General features: G+C 35.7%; 1 protein-coding gene and 1 pseudogene across 3 annotated transcripts in view; one reads left to right on the top strand and one right to left on the bottom strand.

Moving 5' to 3' along the window:
- CDK12 (cyclin dependent kinase 12) overlaps positions 1-19,816 on the top strand; it is a 57,720-nt gene that overhangs the window by 22,426 nt on the left and 15,478 nt on the right. The window contains exons 7-14 of one of the 3 annotated variants that reach the window (XM_011384291.2): positions 563-619; positions 999-1,100; positions 6,292-6,369; positions 7,359-7,475; positions 8,075-8,206; positions 9,678-9,889; positions 10,846-11,298; positions 15,110-16,445. In XM_011384291.2, coding sequence (XP_011382593.1) covers positions 563-619; positions 999-1,100; positions 6,292-6,369; positions 7,359-7,475; positions 8,075-8,206; positions 9,678-9,889; positions 10,846-11,298; positions 15,110-15,822 — 1,864 coding nt within the window. In that variant the 3' untranslated portion in view covers positions 15,823-16,445. Of the gene's footprint in view, positions 1-562; positions 620-998; positions 1,101-6,291; positions 6,370-7,358; positions 7,476-8,074; positions 8,207-9,677; positions 9,890-10,845; positions 11,299-15,109; positions 16,446-19,816 lie in introns of those variants that run through there. The other 2 variants (XM_011384292.2, XR_897292.2) reach the window with 2 other exon arrangements.
- Positions 7,847-7,965, bottom strand: LOC111733484 (annotated as a pseudogene).

Here is a 19,816-nt window from a genome sequence, read left to right as displayed (position 1 = left end):
CCTTGTTTGAAAGAAATCGGTTAAAGCCACAGAATTGTTTACTTTTTATTGGGAAAATGTCAAGTTTTTCTAATAAACAACAATTGAGACACTAATGTAATTAATAATATATATACAATTAGCATTTTACTATTATGTGAAAAATGTCTTTCATGTACCTAGTTCAAACCAGAATCAGCCAAGGATTATGAATTGGATTTATTGTTAGGCCTCTTAAATCTCTCTTAATCTATAACAGCCCTTTTTTTCACCAAACAATAAATATTTATTCTGGCAGGTTCTAGCAACTGTTGTTTGCCAAGAAATAAAATATTTAGCTGAGTTAAATCCAAAAATACAGTGGTGGTTCAAAAACAAACAAACAAAGCATAAGGCTTTATAAACTGGAGTAGTCAAAAGAGCCACAATCTGGGAGAGTGACCATTAAGAGTAGAACTAAGAGAATAGAGATTAAAATTAATTTTTGTAATTCTTTTAACTTCTAAATTAGTGCTTGTCTTTTTAGGTATAATTTAGAGGTTGCTGCTATTATTTATGAAAATAATTGTTTTTTATTTTACAGTGGGCAAATCAAACTAGCAGATTTTGGACTTGCGCGGCTCTATAACTCTGAAGAGAGGTAAGGCATTCATCAAAGTTACATGTGGGAAATAGGAAAGAATCCTCTTTATTCTTGGGTATTGTAGTATCCTGCAAGTTGCAATAACTGTCAAAGTCCCTAATTTTCTAAATGTGTTACCACCTAGATTGTAAAGAGTAAATTCTATCTAAATTGTTGAATCAGCCTTGGACTAAAATAAATCGACCCAAATTGGATGGAAATTATTTATTCATTTCCTACTTGTGTCTAGTTTACTTTTGAGCTCTTAGGTTGCTATGGAGCTGTTTTGATAATCTCATCTTCAATCAGTAGCTATTTCTATTTGCATTTAAATGTACAAGTATTTTGCATCAGAAGCCATTGTAAATTTATGTCTTGGTGGTTTTTTACATTTCAGTCGCCCTTATACCAACAAAGTCATTACTCTATGGTACCGACCTCCAGAACTTCTTCTGGGAGAGGAGCGTTACACACCAGCCATAGATGTTTGGAGCTGTGGGTAAGGCTTCCTGCACTTTTCTTTTGTTTGTAACTCACATACTGAACTTGTACCTTGTTTTCTCGGTACATTGGCTTTTGCAGCTTTTTTTAAAGCTCAAAAGGATAGGAATAAACTTTTAGACAGGTGTTAAATAAATCTGTTGAACATTTTTTAATATGAGACACTTTTTAAAAAAAATTTCATCAACTCTTTTTTTTAATCTAGTTTGAATTGGGATCTAAATATATTCAAATAAGGTCCATAGATTACAGTTGATTATCTCAAGTCTTAACTGTAGATTCTCTCTCCATCTCTCTTGGGTTCCCCCACCCTCCTTACAATTTCCTTAGAAGAAACTAGGTCATTTTTCCTGTAGATCTTTTCAGTTTGGATTTTGCTGATTGCATCCTTGTGGTGGTGGTGGTGGTGGTGGTTGTAGTGTTTTAGCATGATTCTCTATCCTTTTTGTTTCCTGTAAATTGTAGGTGAATTCGGGTTTGATTCCCAATCATCCACTGACCCTGAAACCACTTTACATGTGGTTTCGAGTACATCTGAGAGATTATATAGTCTAATGGTACATCAAAGTTGGGTGTGGGAGGCAGTGGGAGTCTCTGCCCAGAGTTTAATAACTAGATACATTATCTATAAAGGATTTAAAAACAATAGAATAATTCACTACAAATTAGTCTGCTTTTTATTATCACCTTATACAGCAATTCTAAACAATGCCTGATGAAATATTTATCCCTGTTAGGGGAGATTTACACATACACACACACACTACTTTACATGATATATAGTTGTCTCTTTTTGAAATGTTAGTGTTACAACTGCAGAGTTTACCCCAATATAACTCGTGGATTACAATCTTAACTTTAACCTCGAAGTTTGCCACGAAATACCTCGCTTTTATTATTTTCACATAGCTCTAGTATATCGGTAGTCTTTGGAAACAAATAACATTATTCTATTTATAGCATTCTGTTTTTAGTAGTGGTATTTCCATTTACAAAATATAGTAATTCTCAATTGCCAAAAATGTCAAATCCTAGAAAATGTGGCATTCCTATGCGTGATGTTAACATTCTCGAACAGTTGTTAGCCGAAGAGTCATTTGATGAATCTGATTTGCGTATACATTTCTACTACATTAGGATTAGAGACAAGTTCTGTTCAGAAATAACTCCAAGAACAGTTTTTATATTTTATTTTCACACTGAAAACCAGTCAGATTTGCTTCAGCCTCAAAGAGCGTGTTTATGTGAAATTAAATTTACACTGGCAGCGAGCTGCACTTTTTTTTTTTTTTATAAACGGGAAATGGGTTAATGATCCACATCTATTTATTTGTGGTTGTTTTGTAATGGTGATATTCTAATTATATCATTCCTTCCTGGAGTAAAGATCACTTATATTTTTGACTGCCCCTTAGTACAAATAATATGGAAAAGATAGGGATAAAGGTTTAATTTTTTCATTTTATTTACCAGTTTTCAAGGTAATGAGGTGGTTTCCTAGCATCCTCCAAAGATGACCAAAGAGAGGGTTTTGGGGGTTTGTATTTTAGTTTTATTACGAACTCATAGAATTAAACATATTTGATATGTTTTAATCCATTATAGTTTTCATCTTGATTTCTGTTCGGACTGTCCAGTTTTTGGCCCCTGGAGTTTATTAAGGTTAATTCTTGAGTCCTTTTGATATAACCATAGTAGTCTTTGATCATTTTCCTTGTTTTCTGGTTCCAGGCTTGTCTTGTTCAGTTCCTGCCCCAGACCTGGTATCAGCCATTTCTCTAAGGAGTCTTAGTTTTTTTAATGGAAAATGATATTTACAGTTTGTTTGTTAGGGGCGTAGACAATTTAAATGGGCCATGTTTGTTAATTATTTCTTATGCTATATGATTTATGCATACATACGCTGTCCTTGACTCTCATAATTTAGGATTCTGATATATACTGTCCAGTAGAGCATATCACTTTCTCCATTCTTTCTCTCTATTAATGTCATTTTTTTTTAAAGAGTCTAAAGTAAAGTTTATTAGAAAATGGGTAACACTCCAGAGTGTGGTCTCTTCTCAGAGGCAGAGATTGAGAGGGATAGTGTAAGAGAAGAAAGAGACAGAATAAAGGTACTGAGAAGGACCTGTTAATGTCATTCTTTAAAAGGAACACTGCAGAGGTTTTATTTCAAAAATGAAAAAGGTGACAGAGAAAGAGAGCACAATTTCTGTGGTAGCCTACCCAAGTCAAATGAAGCTTTAGTTAAATTTTATTGACTGAAGTTGGGTGTGTTTGTGTTCTGAACTATTTGCTATAACAGTATTAGTATTTAAATTGTCGCAACTAGACTCTAAAGTTAATGCCCTATTAAGATGCATAGGGAAAGTTCATAGCTCTGTTGGTACTGTTATTTAAGTCTCTGTAACCTACCACCTTAGTGCAATAACAAAGTGTTGATTACATAACTATGTCTTCACCAAAAGACTGAAATTAGGAAAAACAAATTAATTAGGAAATTAAAATTATAGAAAATTAGACTTCCTTTAAAGCCCAATGACTAATTGAATTGAGATTTTATTTGACTTTTGATGTGAGCTTACTACTTTGGTGATCTTTGGTGATCTTTGGTAGTCTCTCTGAAGATATTTTTGTAGAATCTTCTTTTCAGAGAATTGCTGGAGTGGTTCAGTTTGAAAATCAGAGGAGAAACTAAAAGACCAGTACAACAAATTATACCTAGAGTCTGAAAACCAAGCTGGATTTGTTTGTTTGTTTGTTTGTGTTTTTCTCTTATTTTACCATTTCTGACAACATTGTTATTTGGAATTTGATTTGGCAGTTAATATTGGAAACAGTGAAATTTTATTTTTACTTTTTTATCTCTGGGTAAGGTTTGAGAGAATGTTGGAAGTAAGAATTTGTCATTTGACGTTAAGAAATGTTAACAGAAAGGTGCTAATAACTTTAAGAGCTAGGTTTATTTTGCTTTCTCAAATTTAGTCAAGCTAAGTACTTATAAAATAAAACTATAAACATTGGTTTTGTATTTGTGGATAAATCTCATTTCAGAGCGCAGGCCAGAGAAGAGATTCTTTGTCAGTTTTTTTCTTTCTCCACTTTTTAAAAAATGAAATATTTCACACATACAAAAACATGAAGTATTTGTGTAGTTTTTTTCACTTATTTTTAAGTTTATTTTGAAATAAATTCAAATGTCAGAAAAGTTACTAGAACAGTACAAAGAACTTTAGTATAGCTTTTATCCAGATTCACTAATTTTTTTTAACCTTTTAGGTGTGTAATAAACTATACATATTTAAAGTGTACATATTGTATACATCAGTGAAACCATCACCACAACCAAGATAATATCACCTCCAAAAGTTTCCATGTGCTCCTTTGTAATTTCTTTCTCCTGTGCATACCACCCCATTCCCCGGCAGCCATTGTTCCACTTTCTATAACTATTGATTGATTTCCATTTCTAGACTTTTATATAAATGGAATCATAGTATATGCTCTTTTTTCTTCTACATCTTTTATTCAGCATAATTATTTTGAGATGCATTCATGTTAGATTCACTGATTTTTAACATCTTGCTACATTTACTTTTATATTCATGTATGTGTATTTGTGTATATATATCACACAACATACAATATATACATAGAATAAAAATATATGTTTATAAATATACCATGTTTTTTTCCAGAACTATTTGAAAGTAGTTCTGTATATCATGGTCCTTTTCTTTTTAATATTTAATATACATTTCCTAAGAACAAAGGCATTTTCTTAAGTAATCACGGTACAATTATCAAATTCGGGAACTTAAATATTGGTATACTACCTTTATTCAATAGAATACTTTAGCTTATATTCCATATTCTCATTTTATGTACATAATAATGTCTTAGAAACAATACCTCACCTGATAGAGGATCTAATCCAGTATCATGTATTACATTTAGTTGCCATTCTTTAATCTGGAACAGTTCCTTAACCTTTCTTTGTCTTTCATGACATTTGCATTTTTGAAGAATACAGACCAGTTAATAAATAGGTTCAGGTTATGAATTTTTGGCTGGAATACTCCATAAGTGTTCTTTTCAAGATAACACCTTTGTACTTCAGTGAACCCTATATGCTCCTTATTGGTGATGTTAATTTTGGTCACAGGTGTCATCTTTTTTCTCTTACTAAATAGTTACTAGTTTTCCTTTTTTGTTGTTTTACTTTATTTTATTTTTTATTATGGTGACATTGGTTAATGAAATCCAGTAAGTTTGAGGTGCACAATTTAACAGTAAGGCATATATATATTGCATTCTGTGTTCACTGCCCATAGTTAGATTTCTGTCACCACATATTTGACTGCTTTTACCCCATCTCTTCTCCCCTACCCTCCACCCTCTGGTAACCACTAGGCTATTGTCCATGTCCATGAGTTTCTGTTTGTCCTATTTGTTTGTTGCTTTTAGGTTTATGTCCCACATATAAGTGATATCATGTGGTTTTCAACTTTTTCTGTATTGCTTATTTCACTGAGCATGATTATCTCAAGGTCCATCCATGTTATCACAAATGGCAATATTTCATCTCTTCTTAGGGCTGATGCTTTTGCAATTAATAAGTAATTTGTGGAGAGAAATTTGGAGACTGTGTAAATATGTCAGTATAGTTCTGAATAGCCTTTTCAAAAGGATAAAGATGTTTAAGCATAATGTTTCTAAAAGTCCTATTGAAACTGATCTTGACTGATGATGATAAACTTTTCTTTAAAATACAGTGCCCGGAAGGCTGTAGTATAGTACACATTCTACAGAGCAGATAAATGAAAAAAGCTAATATTCTCTATAGGAACTGCTGAGTATCCTTGCAAAATTGAAGTGTGGGATTTTAAATCTTTAGTTAATTCCTTAATTTACAATGGACTTGATAGAAAAGGAATTTTGACTCGCTTTCTCTGCTTATATATAGACTGTCCTTTAGAGGTGGCAAAGTTTGATATACTGGCAAATTTTAAACCTTTATATTATTTTAACTGCAAGAAATTTTTTTTATGAAACTCAGACACTGCAGTTTTGGGCTAATTTACAACATTGTATATATTCGATGCAGTCTGATATAGAAGTTTATTGAGACACAGTTTAAATAGGCGCCAGAGATTTCTCTTCTGACCTCTCAATTTTACTCTTTCTAGCTGCATCCTTGGGGAACTGTTCACAAAGAAGCCTATTTTTCAAGCCAATCTGGAACTGGCTCAGCTAGAACTGATCAGGTACAGCTCTGCATGTACTCTGAGTGCCCAGGTGTGATAGGTAATCTCATCCTCTAATTTAACACTTTCCAGTCATTCTACTAAATGATTTTATGCTCCTTATGTCCAAGTAAGTTTCTCTTCACACAATCAGGTTTACTGTATATTTTGTCATGGGCTATATCTGTAAAGAAGTTGTGTTCCACTTACTTTTGAAGTCTTACTTCATGTATTTTTTATTAGTTTTTCATATAATAGCATGCCATTTTCAGGATAGCTATTTCATTCTTAGGTTAGATTAAGATCCAATTTATTTAGCAAACAGTTATTGAACCTGTTTGTAACAAATTCCTTTCTCTGTTAAACTTTGGGATGCAGAGATAAATAAGATAGGTCCCTGCCTTCAAAGAGCTCAGAGTTGAGTAAGTGATACAGCATAAAAACATGGTTATAAAATAGAACCTCTAATAGAGGATATAAGGAAAGCCTGGTTTTGGGATGGAATTTGAATTTCTTTTTCCAAAAAGATTAAAGGAAAGGATACAGCAGGCTAATGTAGACTTTTTAAAAGATGGTATGTAACTCGTTATTTGTTATATAGTAAACTCAATTTTCCATCAAAGTTTAAGTCTTAGGCTCTCTTCTTCCAGTTTTTTCCTATAGGGACATTATAAGACCAGCTCAGCCCTTCAAAATTAACACTAACTGAACAAAACAAAATTGGTAATGAAAACCTCTGAGGAGGATTAAAAATGTATTTAACAAAACCAAATATATAGATCATTTTGGACTGTTTTGCCAGTATTTTCTCTTCATTATCTTATAACTAGTTCTTTCTATCCTATTCCTTCTGTCCTTAAAGGAGTGAGGTCAGGTTTTACCTTTCTGTATGCCGTCTTATTTAATAAGCTAAGATTCCCCAGACCTCAGGAGGTAATCATTTCTGCTTCTAGAATCTCCAGAATTTGTGATGCTGACTCACTGTTTCTTGATTTTTGCTTTATTTTCAGTCGACTCTGTGGTAGCCCTTGTCCAGCTGTGTGGCCTGATGTTATCAAGCTGCCCTACTTTAATACCATGAAACCGAAGAAGCAATATAGAAGGCGTCTACGAGAAGAATTCTCTTTGTGAGTTTGGAAAAAGTATACATGTATTTTCTGTGGTTGGCTAGTGTTTGGACTTGACTTTTTCCTGGCCTAGGGAGTTAGTGTTGTCCCAGTTTATTATGACAATACATCATAGGAAAACATTTTATTTTCCAATAGTGTATGAGTTTTGTCATAGCCTTTTTGGAATTTTCTCTTTTGAAGGCTTTAGATGATGGAAAACCATTTTTATTTTGAACAATATAAATTTTCTCATAATGCTTTTGATCTTCTCAAGACAAAAAGAGAATTTAACTGCTTGCTTTATGTGTTCTTCCTGTATTGTAGCACTTAAATGCTGTGTAGAGGCAAATCTATGTGATTGTTTAGCCAGCTTCCAGCCCCCTTTTTAATGCCTACAGCACCTGATATTCCTAGGTGGTCTCCCATCCAAGTACTAACCAGGCCCAACCCTGTTTAGCTTCCGAGATTAGACGAGATCGGACATATTCAAGGTGGCATGGCTGTAGACCCTTTCTACAGTTTTACGTGGAGCTGGAAATTCAGAGACCTTTGACACAAGGTTACAGGTTTAAGAACTGTGGGGTCATTGTGAACTTGTTTTTTCTTCCTTTCCACAGCATTCCTTCAGCAGCTCTTGATTTACTGGACCACATGCTGACACTAGATCCTAGCAAACGCTGTACAGCTGAGCAGACCCTACAGAGTGACTTCCTTAAAGATGTCGACCTCAGCAAAATGGATCCTCCAGAGTAAGTGCTGGTGGCCACCTAGTGACCCTAAACTTCCCCCTAGGCCTAGGAGATAAGAAATTCAAAGTAGTAGCTTTTTAAAAGAACTGCAGTGGCCAAGTCCCAAATGGAGAGGTCATCCTTGAGTAGTAATATGGTTGATAAGAGGTTTTATTGCATTAGGTTTTTTTAAAACAAGGAATAGATTTAAATAGGATATTTGTTCTAGTTTGATTAAGCTATCTTCTTCTGTCCTTAGATCCCCAGTATATTGCTCTGTAGAACCTCTTTGAAGGTATTCCTTTTAGTTTTTGCTCTTAACTATTCCATCTGCTTGAATTCCCTATGTCTATGGTGACCATGTATATCCCACACTTTTAAGAACAGTCCTAATTTTAAATAGTTTGCTTCACTGTCAGGTTGTATGTCCTGAATTTTAATGTAGAAAATATGGCCTTTCAGTGTCTTTTTTTTTTTTTATCAGAATCTTATGAATTTCCCGTATTATGTAGGCTCTTCAGAGGCTTTACACTCACATCTTACATTCTGACAAATAAAAAGTCCTTTATGTTTGAATTTATCACTGACAGCATTTTAGCTATCATGTCTGAGTTTGGGGGTGTTTCTGTAAGAAAAACTGTGTATCATAAAGAAATGGATAAGATAGTAGTACATGAGTCAGTAATAACTACAAATTTGATTGTTCCAAAGAAATTTACTGCTAGAATTTTGATACGTCCAATATGGTTCGAAATATATAAGTTTTTTTACTGAAATTTGGAAACTCTTTATACAGAGAGATTTTTTTGGCTACGGTAATTTTTATTGTAGTAAGATTTGACCTGCTGGAACTATTTATATTATTATGGAGAAGTCTGGAAATATATTAGATATATTAAAATATTCTAATAAACCCTACAAATGAAAATACCTAGTCACAGAAATTTAGTGGGCAGAAAGAAGAAAGAACCAGTTTTTTGGTCTTCACAGACCAAATAACATAATTGATTTTACACAGAAGCGATTTAATCATAATGTACTTACGTTATTCCAAGACTTAAATCACTGCTCTGCCCGGACTTTGTGTAGATATCAACAAGCTAGTCATCTCTGTGATAATTATTCCCAACTGAAACTTGACCAATAAAATTCTCCTTTATTCTTGTTATACCAAGCAAGAACAGTTATAAGTTTTAACTATTTGGTTGGAATATGGTCATTTATATAGCAGGTGTGTCTCTGGTTTTAGCAAAATCCTCATCTCTTACTGTAGAAATCTTCTGAGCTTTTGGACTTTTATTTCCTGACTATTGTATGCCATGATTCCTTTTATACTGCTATTATTTATTTACTAATTTCTCTAGTTAATTTTATGTTTTCCTTTTCCTTTTCATTCCTCACTGCTCTGCGCCTTCATATTTTAATCTCATTCCTCTATTCACTCACTACCACATTCCCACACACGTTTCCCCTTTGCTTTGTCTTTTTTCAGCCTCCCCCACTGGCAGGATTGTCATGAATTATGGAGTAAGAAACGGCGAAGGCAGCGACAAAGTGGTGTTGTGGTAGAAGAGCCACCTCCATCCAAAGCCTCTCGAAAAGAAACTACCTCAGGGACAAGTGCTGAGCCTGTGAAGAACAGCAGCCCAGCACCACCTCAGCCTGCTCCTGGAAAGGTGGAGCCTGGGGCTGGGGAGGCAATAGGTCAGTGCTGGGATGAATTCTTTGTGCTTTTATTAAGCACATTTTGGCAGGTTTTGAAGGTCAAGCATAAGGGTGTGTCTCTGTCTCTCTCTGTCTCTCTTTTTCAGTCTTAGTTTTTAGCCACTGAAGAATTAATAAAGAAGTTGGTGTTCTCATTATAGGGAAAAAGAGAAAACAAAAGTTTTATACATGTCGTCTAGAAAGTCTACAATAGATTATTTTCCTTTCCTGAAATAAGGAACACTATACCTCAGTTAGATGTGTGGGATAAATCAGTGAATTAGGTAAGCCAAATTTAATTTCAGGTTAGTTCACCCATAGCTCTCTAACACATAATTTTGAGCCCTGTATATGTTAGCTTCGGTAAGTCCTTCTTAGAATCCAATCATGTTAAATTATAGTTGCTGAATGTAGTTAGTTCCATAGACTGTTATCCAGTTTAAATATATCCAAAACTGTATAATAATGAACTATTGTAACAAAGTAGTTCTCTTCCTGTGGTACCACCAATTTTCTGAACTACAGCTATTTACTCACTTTCCCTTCCCTGTCCAGCTACAACAGTGGTTTTCAGTGCTTGCTGCACATTGGAATCACCTAGGAAATTTTAAAAATAAACACTCCTGAACAATGGCCAGATTTCTAGAAATGGGGCTTGAGGAATCTGAATTTCAAAATCTCTCTTAGCAATTCTGATGTATAGTAAGTGTTGAAAATCACTGACCTTGAAAAATAAAGGTAAAATGAAATTACTTTTACCTGATTAGTCAGTACCTGTGTTTTTAAGTGATAATATAAAGAATAACAAACTTCTATGATAGTTTGATGCATGAAAAATGAGACATTCAAAATGAAACCGTTCACTGGATATTATAAGTTGATATTGCCAGTTGGAAAAGGCAAAGGTCCTTGCCCTGCCTCAACCTTCTTATATTGGCTTCACTCTCCCACCACAGGCCTCGGTGACATCACACAGCAATTGAATCAAAGTGAATTGGCAGTGTTACTGAACCTGCTGCAGAGCCAAACCGACCTGAGCATCCCTCAAATGGTGCAGCTGCTTAATATCCACTCTAACCCTGAGATACAGCAGCAGCTGGAGGCCCTGAACCAATCCATCAGTGCCCTAACAGAAGCCAGTTCCCAGCAGCAGGACTCAGAGCCTTTGGGCCCAGAGGAGTCTTTGAAGGAGGCACCCCCTGCTCCAGTGGTCCAGCCTTCAGCAGAACAGACGACCCCTGAAGCTTCAAGCACACCGGCTGACATGCAGAATATGTTGGCAGTTCTCTTGAGTCAGCTGATGAAAACCCAGGAGCCAGCAGGCAGCCTGGAGGAAAACAACAGTGACAAGAACAGTGGGCCACAGGGGCCCCGAAGAACTCCCACAATGCCACAGGAGGAGGCAGCAGGTAAACAGACCGGTCATGAATCTCATTGAGCTCAGGTGCTGTTGATCCTCTTAAAAATCTCTTTAACATTTTATTTTTCACATCAGTGTCCTCAGTTTCAGTTTTTCTGTAACCTAGTCTACAGGAGAACATACCACCAAGTGATGTATTGTTTGTCCAGCTTCTTTAAGTCTCAGAGCTTCTCAAAGCAACTTTCATACGTTGTTTTTCCATTTCTTAGGAGGTAGGTAAGTAAAGCCCCTATGTTTTAACCCATGGAAACCACAACCGTAGCTAGAGATGCGACTTGTGTGTACGGTGGCAAACTAGTATTCGCACTTGAAAAATCTGCCTTCCAAACAAACCATCATCAGATTGTACAAATAGTCAATTGTACTCTAGTGTAGTGGATCCTGGATACCAGAGTCTTGCCTGAAAAATACAATCAAGAAAATCCTAATAAAATGTCATTGTTAATCTAAAAAATAATTTGAGAATATTTCCAAGTAGATAACACCATATATTTCCTTTCCAAAAACTAATAGCATATAAAAATGATTTAAAATCTGTGTTCCTGAAAGAGACAATTGAATGGATTTAAGATTAGGAAGTGAGCATCATATTTAAAAAAATATGAAAAAAGGAAATACGTTATACTTTCATCTCTCATGACTACAGCATGCACAGTCTGATTCACAGTCTGTTTGCAAATATTTACTTATCTAAAAGTGTTTTCAACTCCTCGGAGATTTTTGCTGTCCATGAAGACCCCGTGAATTGGGGAATGAGAAGAGGTACGGGTTGATGAGTTACATTAACTTTCAACTTTAGGGTCCTACATTCACATTTCATATGGGATGGTGCAGAAAAGTATATGCTTTATTTCCACTGGCATAAGGTCAAATATGTAAGCTGTTTCTCATATGTAAAGCTTTTTAAAACTTGAAGATGACATAAATAAAATTAACCCTTTTACTTTACAGATAGGGAAACTGCAATCCAGGGAGTTTAAATTAGCCTGCCTGTGGTCTCACTGCTGGAACTATATTATGGGCAGAGCCAGAACTAGAACTTGTGTACTTCTCAATGTGTTTCTTTTTAATGTGTTTTTTAATTCACTTTGCTATTCTGTTATCTGATTCCAGCTGTTTTTAACAGACTCTGGGACATGAAATAACAGAGAAGGCTAATCTAGAATTAAAGCAGGCTTCTTTGTCTCATCTCTCATACCCTCCTTCCACACACACACACAGTTCATCTGTAATCAAAATACCTGAAGTGATTCAAATTCAATAATTGAACCAACAAATTATCAGCCAAATGGTGAAATTGAACTAAAATTAAGGGCCTGGCCTATGGCCAGAAATTATTGGATTTACATTTCAGAGAGTAAAAATGCCACTCCTAATTATTACAGGCACCCCTGGATTATCCATTTGGTATATCCAATGTCTCTTGCGTTCTTATTTCTCCCCAGCTGCCTCATTCAGTCATTTTACTGTTCATTAGCACTTCCACCAGAGGGCACACCAAATAAGCCAGAGAAGGTGCAAATCTAACTGGCTACTGTTTAAATACTGTATACTTGTTGGGAAAGGGTTGTGGTTGATATCTACTGAGTCAAATGAAGTTTTTAAGTTATTTGTACATTTGATTAATACCTCCCTCCATTAGGACAGACTGTTAAGGATTGGCAATATTGTTACACTTTAAATCTTAGTATTAGTTTTTTAATGTGATCTTTAATTCCTTTAAAAAGTGTTATTAACCTTACTTTAATCGTTTTTTACAATCTTTCTGCTTTTGCTACTTTGAAATAGTTTTCATGTTCTCACACATGTGAAAGATTTGAACTCAAGAATTAGTTCTATTGTAACAACAAATAGGCTATTTATATAAAAGGCAAAGTTTAAATGTAAAAAGCGGTATACCTGGAAGACTATAAGTTTGCTTTGCCTACTTTTGCATTTGGGCATTTTAAAGTTGCTTGCCCTCAATATTAAAAAACAAAACAAAAAAACTGGTGGTCCATTTCATGCCTTCTCCAAAAATACTTTTAAAAATAACTGGTACTGGGATGTTTTTGTATAGTGAGATATGTAGGATTGACATCAAAATACTCCCAAATATATAGATGTTTGTAGTTCAGTTAGCTCTCCTTTTTCAGGATGTCTCCTTTTCAGATTATAAGCTTTCCATAGCTAATTTTTTGTCATTAAATTCATTTTTCCCTACCACCTTGTCAGCCAGCCAATCCGTCGACAAGTTGCTTATCATTAACAAGTGTTATTAATCTTTCTTTAATAGTTTTTTAAACTATTAAATACTGAATATAGAGTGACCAACTTGTTCCTGTACAGTCCTGGTTTAAAACATAAAGTTGGCAATTTGGGAAGCCCCTCAAACCCCAGGCAAATTGGGACTCTTGGTCACCCTGCTTGTATGTTACATATAGCACCTGCCCTCATCCTTCCACTGGACAACTTTGCAATTTTATAGTGTTTTCATATGCATGCTAAGGGAATGCATACTTACTTTATTGATTATCTTTGCAAAATATAATTGTAAATATACTACCAAAATATAATTATAACTAAAAATTATTTTTGGCATGTCTAAAAAATGATTTTATATTACTAGCTCAGATATTAAAGACTATATGGACATTTAAAAATATGCTTCCATAGTGAACAGAAAATTTGATCATTTGGAAGATATCTCAAAACATTAAACCTTTTCTTCAGCAGGGTGACTCCCAACTCTCCAAAGTCATTATTCTAACTGTACTTCATTGTATTTGTTCTCAAACTCAATGCCATTTTACATGTCTACTCTCCTGTCTTGGCAGGAGTTTATTATCAGACAGTGATTACCATTCTTAGGCAAATTTAGTCAGCAGTTGGGGAAAAGAGTCTGGAGAGTGGTTCAAAAAAGAGAAAGATCTTTGGAAAGACAGAATTTAGTATTAGTTCAATACATTTCTGAATACTCAGTTCTCATTGTCACTGTCTTCAAGATAAACAGATATTTATCAAAAGCACATTCTGCATGACATCACTATAGTAATTTTCCTCATAGCATGGGAAAAATGGAGGAGGTTGGAAAACAGTAGAAAATTATTACAGGTTACTTTAGTCTTTATAATTACTGTAACATAGGAAGCTGAATAACAGTATGGTGGTTAATATTCCTTTCTTCAGAATGTGGTTATGTGGAGAGGGAACTGAAGTTTGGAGAAGCAAGTGTATATTTATACATGATGGTAATGAAAGGTTTTTACTTTATTTCATCTTTCCTGTATATTCTTTAAGTTCTATTTCAGGTGTTAACCTTATATGATCAAACGTTCTGTAAAATGTGTTAGCTAAATCCATGCAAGGTCTCCTATTGTACAGCAAGATTGTGTCCTAGAAATGTGACCGTAGCATGTATGTTGTTCCCTCTCATCTTCCTTCTTTCTACTTTATTTTCATTAATGTTTTGATCCAACAGCAAAAAGGGGCGGGGAGGCTGCCAACAACCCACATATTAGAACGGTTCCTTAAGGAAGGAAATGGAGGAAATCTCAGATAAAAATCAGGACAATTACTTGAAACATATGATCTTTTTACACCAGCTGTTAGATCCAGAATACAACTGTTTTGCTTTGAATCACTTGATTTTATTTATAAATTGCAATTTCCTGATCCCAAGATTTTATTCTTTATATATATTTGGTTACTTGTATTGATATATGTTGGGCAGTATATGTGCGTATGTGTGTATGTGTGTGTGTGTTTATAATCACATGTCATTTTTAAGACGGTGTTTAAAAGAAGTAACCCTTCCACAGCATGTCCTCCTCACATTCTTCCACCAGAGAAGAGGCCCCCTGAGCCCCCCGGACCTCCACCGCCGCCACCTCCACCCCCTCTGGTTGAAGGCGATCTTTCCAGCGCCCCCCAGGAGTTGAACCCAGCCGTGACAGCCGCCTTGCTGCAACTTTTATCCCAGCCTGAAGCAGAGCCTCCTGGCCACCTGCCACATGAGCACCAGGCCTTGAGACCAATGGAATACTCCACCCGACCCCATCCCAACAGGACTTACGGAAACACTGATGGGCCTGAAACAGGGTTCAGTGCCACTGACACTGATGAACGCAACTCTGGTCCAGCCTTGACAGAATCCTTGGCCCAGACCCTGGTGAAGAACAGGACCTTCTCAGGCTCTGTGAGCCACCTTGGGGAGTCCAGCAGTTACCAGGGTACAGGTTCAGTGCAGTTTCCAGGGGACCAGGACCTCCGTTTTGCCAGGGTCCCCTTAGCATTACACTCAGTGGTCGGGCAACCATTCCTGAAGGCTGAGGGAAGCAGCAACTCTGTGGCACATACAGAGACCAAATTGCAAAACTATGGGGAGCTGGGGCCAGGAACCACTGGGGCCAGCAGCTCAGGAGCAGGCCTTAACTGGGGGGCCCCAGCTCAGTCTTCTGCTTATGGAAAACTCTATCGGGGGCCTACAAGAGTCCCGCCAAGAGGGGGAAGAGGGAGAGGAGTTCCTTACTAACCCAGAGACTTCAGTGTCCTGAAAGATTCCTTCCCTATCCATCTTCTATCCAGTCCTCAACCTTTAATGAATTCATTTGCCAGAGCGAGGTAATCATCTGCATTTGGCTACTTCAAAGCTGTCCATTGTATTCCTTGCTCACTTGCTACTAGCAGGCGACTTATAAAATAATGAAGTTGGTACCAGTTTCCCCTGGATGGGTTATAGTCAGAACATTTACTTCAACTCTGCCTAGTAGATACAAGTAGAGAATACAGAGAGGGTCATTAAATTGAAAAGTAAATGTTTTATTAGTTTATTGCCTGCACTAATTGAGCAGAAGAAAAAGAGAAGTTTCAATTTTGAGATGGCTCAGGAGAGGCTCTCTTTAGGTTTTTTAAGTTTTGGGTTTTGTTGTTGTTTTTTTTTTATGGTTTCTTTTGAAAAAAAATTTTTTTTTTAAGAAAATAGTGTTCACGAAATTTGAGCTGCTCTTAGGCTTTTGCTATAAGGGGAAAAGAGTGACTGGTTGATTTAAATAAATGTTTTCTTCCTCTCCACCATCTCACATTTTTGCTTTCAAAATAATTCCCCCCCGACCCCCCATTGAGCATCTCGAACATACCTTTTTTCCAAATAAATTACTCATCCTTAAAGTTTGCTCTGCTTTGACAGAAGATATGCCCCCTCTCCCTGCACGTGAAGCAGGTTGTAGAAAGTGGCATTCTTGGGCAAGTAGGTAGACTTTTACCCCATCTTTTCCCTTTTTATCCACATCTTCATAGAGTTTTTTTCTTTTTATCCCTCTCTTTTCGAGGCATTTGTTTGGAAAAAATTGTTGAGATGCCCAAGAACCTGGGATGATTCTTTACCTTTTTTGAAATAAAGGAAAGGAAATTCAAACTCCTATATTGTTCTCTGTAACTCTTCAATTCTAAAGTTTTTTTTTTTTTATTTTAAACCATGTTCTGATGGTAAAGTTGATTTATAAATGCAGACAGCCTAGGACATTGCTGCTGAGCTGGGGTTAGAGATGATGCCTCCATACCTAGAGGGCTAGTAAGAGCAGTTAGCATACTGTTTACACGTATATTTTTATGTCAAAAAAAAATCTTTGAAACAGAGCATTGTAATATTGTCAAAGAGAAAATTCTGAAAATACATGGAAATGTAACTTAGTTTAGGGCAAATATTTTTCTGAAGCTATATCAATACCTAAGATCTTTTTAAAAAAATAATTTTAAAAGAGCAGACCATGGGGAAAACAAAAACAGTATTGACATATACACATCTCAGCATGTATATCCTGCCAGTTATTTAGGAGATTTTTCCTCCAGAGAGATTCATTTTGGTTTTGGTTTTGGTAAAAGGGGTTAAGTTAAGATTTCATGGCAAGAATTTTGCCTTGAAATGGGAAAGGAAAGTGCTTTCAGGGTGGGATAATTTGGGAGGCTTCTCATTCTGGTTTACATTTCTATGTGAGTACCAGCATATAATGTGTTTTAAAAATATACACATTCATATAAATTATCTGCACAGACTTAGACATTTGTGAAACGTAGGTTAGCTCCCTTTTTTACAAAGAAAAGGCAAACATGCTTCAGCATCTTGGAGAATAGTTTTCAGAACTCAAGTTTCATGTTTCAATGCCAAGTTCTTATATTAAAATTTGAAAACTACTTGTAAGAGAAAGATGCACTAATAAAAAACTTTAAAGAATGAAAGAAGAACCCTCTTCAGATACTTACATAAAGTCTATTTTCCCTTGTTGCTGAAATAGGTAGATATCCGGTGTGTGTATTTCTTTATTATTCTCTGGGTTTTGGTCTGGCCTTGCCCTCAGGGCCAAACATTGATTAGAAAGAACCTTCTAGCCATTTTGGCATTGATGGCTTTTTATACTAGTGTGTCCAATTAAATTTTCTAGGCTCACTTACATGGTATTGGTAAATTACATAAAAGTTCATCAAACCTTTTGTCTGTTGACTTCCTAGTCCTCAGACATGGGCCTTTGTATTTTAGAATATTTGAATTTGAGGCATTGGGCCCCACTCTCCTGTTTTTGATTAAAGAACTTAAGCCTGGGATACTTTCAAAAGTATTCAGCGAAAAAAAATTGGTCTCCCATCAATATGAATAAAAGTCTATATATTTTAATTATATTTTGGTTATCATCAGTCATCAATAATGTTTTTCCCTTCCCCTTCCCACCCCTATTTTTAATTATGCCAAATATTCTAAATAATATACTTAAGTCTTCGTTCACCCATCCCTGCTACTAGGGAAGGGGGTGAGTTTATGTGTGTGTGTATGTGTGTGTGTGTATCTATGATCCCATCTCATCCCTTAACCCCCATTTTTGGAGTCTAATCTTTAAAATGAAAAAAAGTTTGATAATTTTGACTATTTCTAAAAGCAGAGGAAAGAAACTCAAATATCCTGGAATCTGTGTGGAGGAAGAAAAGGTATTTGCTAATTTTTTAGCTCTGTTATCTATAAATGTGATGGAATTAAACGCTTGGCAGAATTTCAACTAGACTATTCAAAAGTTACAAATTCAATTAATTATAGTCAAAAGTGGTTTTTGTTTTAATTATTGTACCATGGAAGATACTAAGTCCATTAAATACATTTTTTTGAACAGATGAGAAATCTGATTCTATTCATGAGTGAGAGGCAAAACTAGTTTGACCATGATTATTTTTGTGGTTTTGAAAACAAATTTGTTTGACTCATTTTCCTTAGTTTTTTCCTCAACTGTCCAAAGGAGTGATAAGGATTTGAAAATAACATCAGATCTATTTGTTTAAAGGCAGGGCAATTAGCACAAATTTGTAAGTAGGACTTCTGTTAGCTTACGCCATAGACATCACCCACCCACTTTGTGTGTGTGTGTGTGTGTGTATGTATAATATGCATATATAGTTACAGTACTAAAATGGTTACCAGCAGGTTTTGAGAGAGAATGGTACATCAGAAAAGTGTCAGTTGCCATCTCATTCTTCCTGATACAGGTTCCTGACACTGTATTCCTTTCTCTCTCGTTTTTGCCCCTCATTGGGTGTACCTTGTCTATGTACAGATATTTTGTAATATATTAAATTTTTTTCTTTCAGTTTATAAAGATGGAAAGTAGAGATTGGAAAATTAAATATTTCCTGTTACTATACCACTTTTGCTCCATTGCATTTACTTCTTAATCTGTACTTTGAGCAGATTTAATTAGGTATATTTTAGGGGTTCTTTGTCTCATAATTACTGTAGATTCATAAACTACCAAAAAAATTTTTCTCAGGGTTTGAAGAGGTGCTTCAAACTACTAGAGTAGGAACTAGAGAATAAAATGTTGGGGAAAACCAGAAGATGTGATTTTTTGAAAGTAGAAAACAGTTAAATGATGATGGTCCCAGGCCATCAAATGAGTTGAGCTTCATGTACCCCAACTCCTCCCGAAAGGAGAGGTAAGTGGGTCTGAGCTCAATTGTCTTCAAGGGAAGTTGGTAAGAGGCTGTTTAGACCAAAGAATAGTCTCAAACCAGAACTACCACCCCACCCCCAAGCAGTTCCTATGTTCCCATGAGTAGGGTCAGCATGGGAATTCATGTTCCTAGCTCTGTTGAGGTTTCCTGACACATTGCCAATCCAAGAAGTGAGTCAAAGTTGTTTATAAAGCTAAAATTCCTATTACCTCCACCTGAGGAGATAATTGTTTCCCCTTTCATGGTTTAGGACCCTGAGAAATAATGTTTTTTTCTTGAAGTATGTGCTGCAGTAAGCAGCAGATAAAACCCATCAGGAGATAGGAAGAGGGGAAATAGGTATCAAGAAGTTATGAATGGAGTGAGCAATCATACAAGGTTAAAGGGTGCACCAGAAGAAGGTAATTAGAAGTTGAACACTCAAATGTGTGATGAGGGTTGCCAGCTTGTTTTTGAATCCCTAGAGTTTAAGTATGTTCCATTGCCTGTGGACTATCACGTGTTAACCCAAAAGGAGAATGGAGAGCTCAAGATTG

This window comes from Pteropus vampyrus, unplaced genomic scaffold, assembly GCF_000151845.1.
Source record: "Pteropus vampyrus isolate Shadow unplaced genomic scaffold, Pvam_2.0 Scaffold570, whole genome shotgun sequence".
NCBI classification, from domain to species: domain Eukaryota; kingdom Metazoa; phylum Chordata; class Mammalia; order Chiroptera; family Pteropodidae; genus Pteropus; species Pteropus vampyrus.
This window is presented reverse-complemented; position numbering and strand designations above follow the sequence as displayed.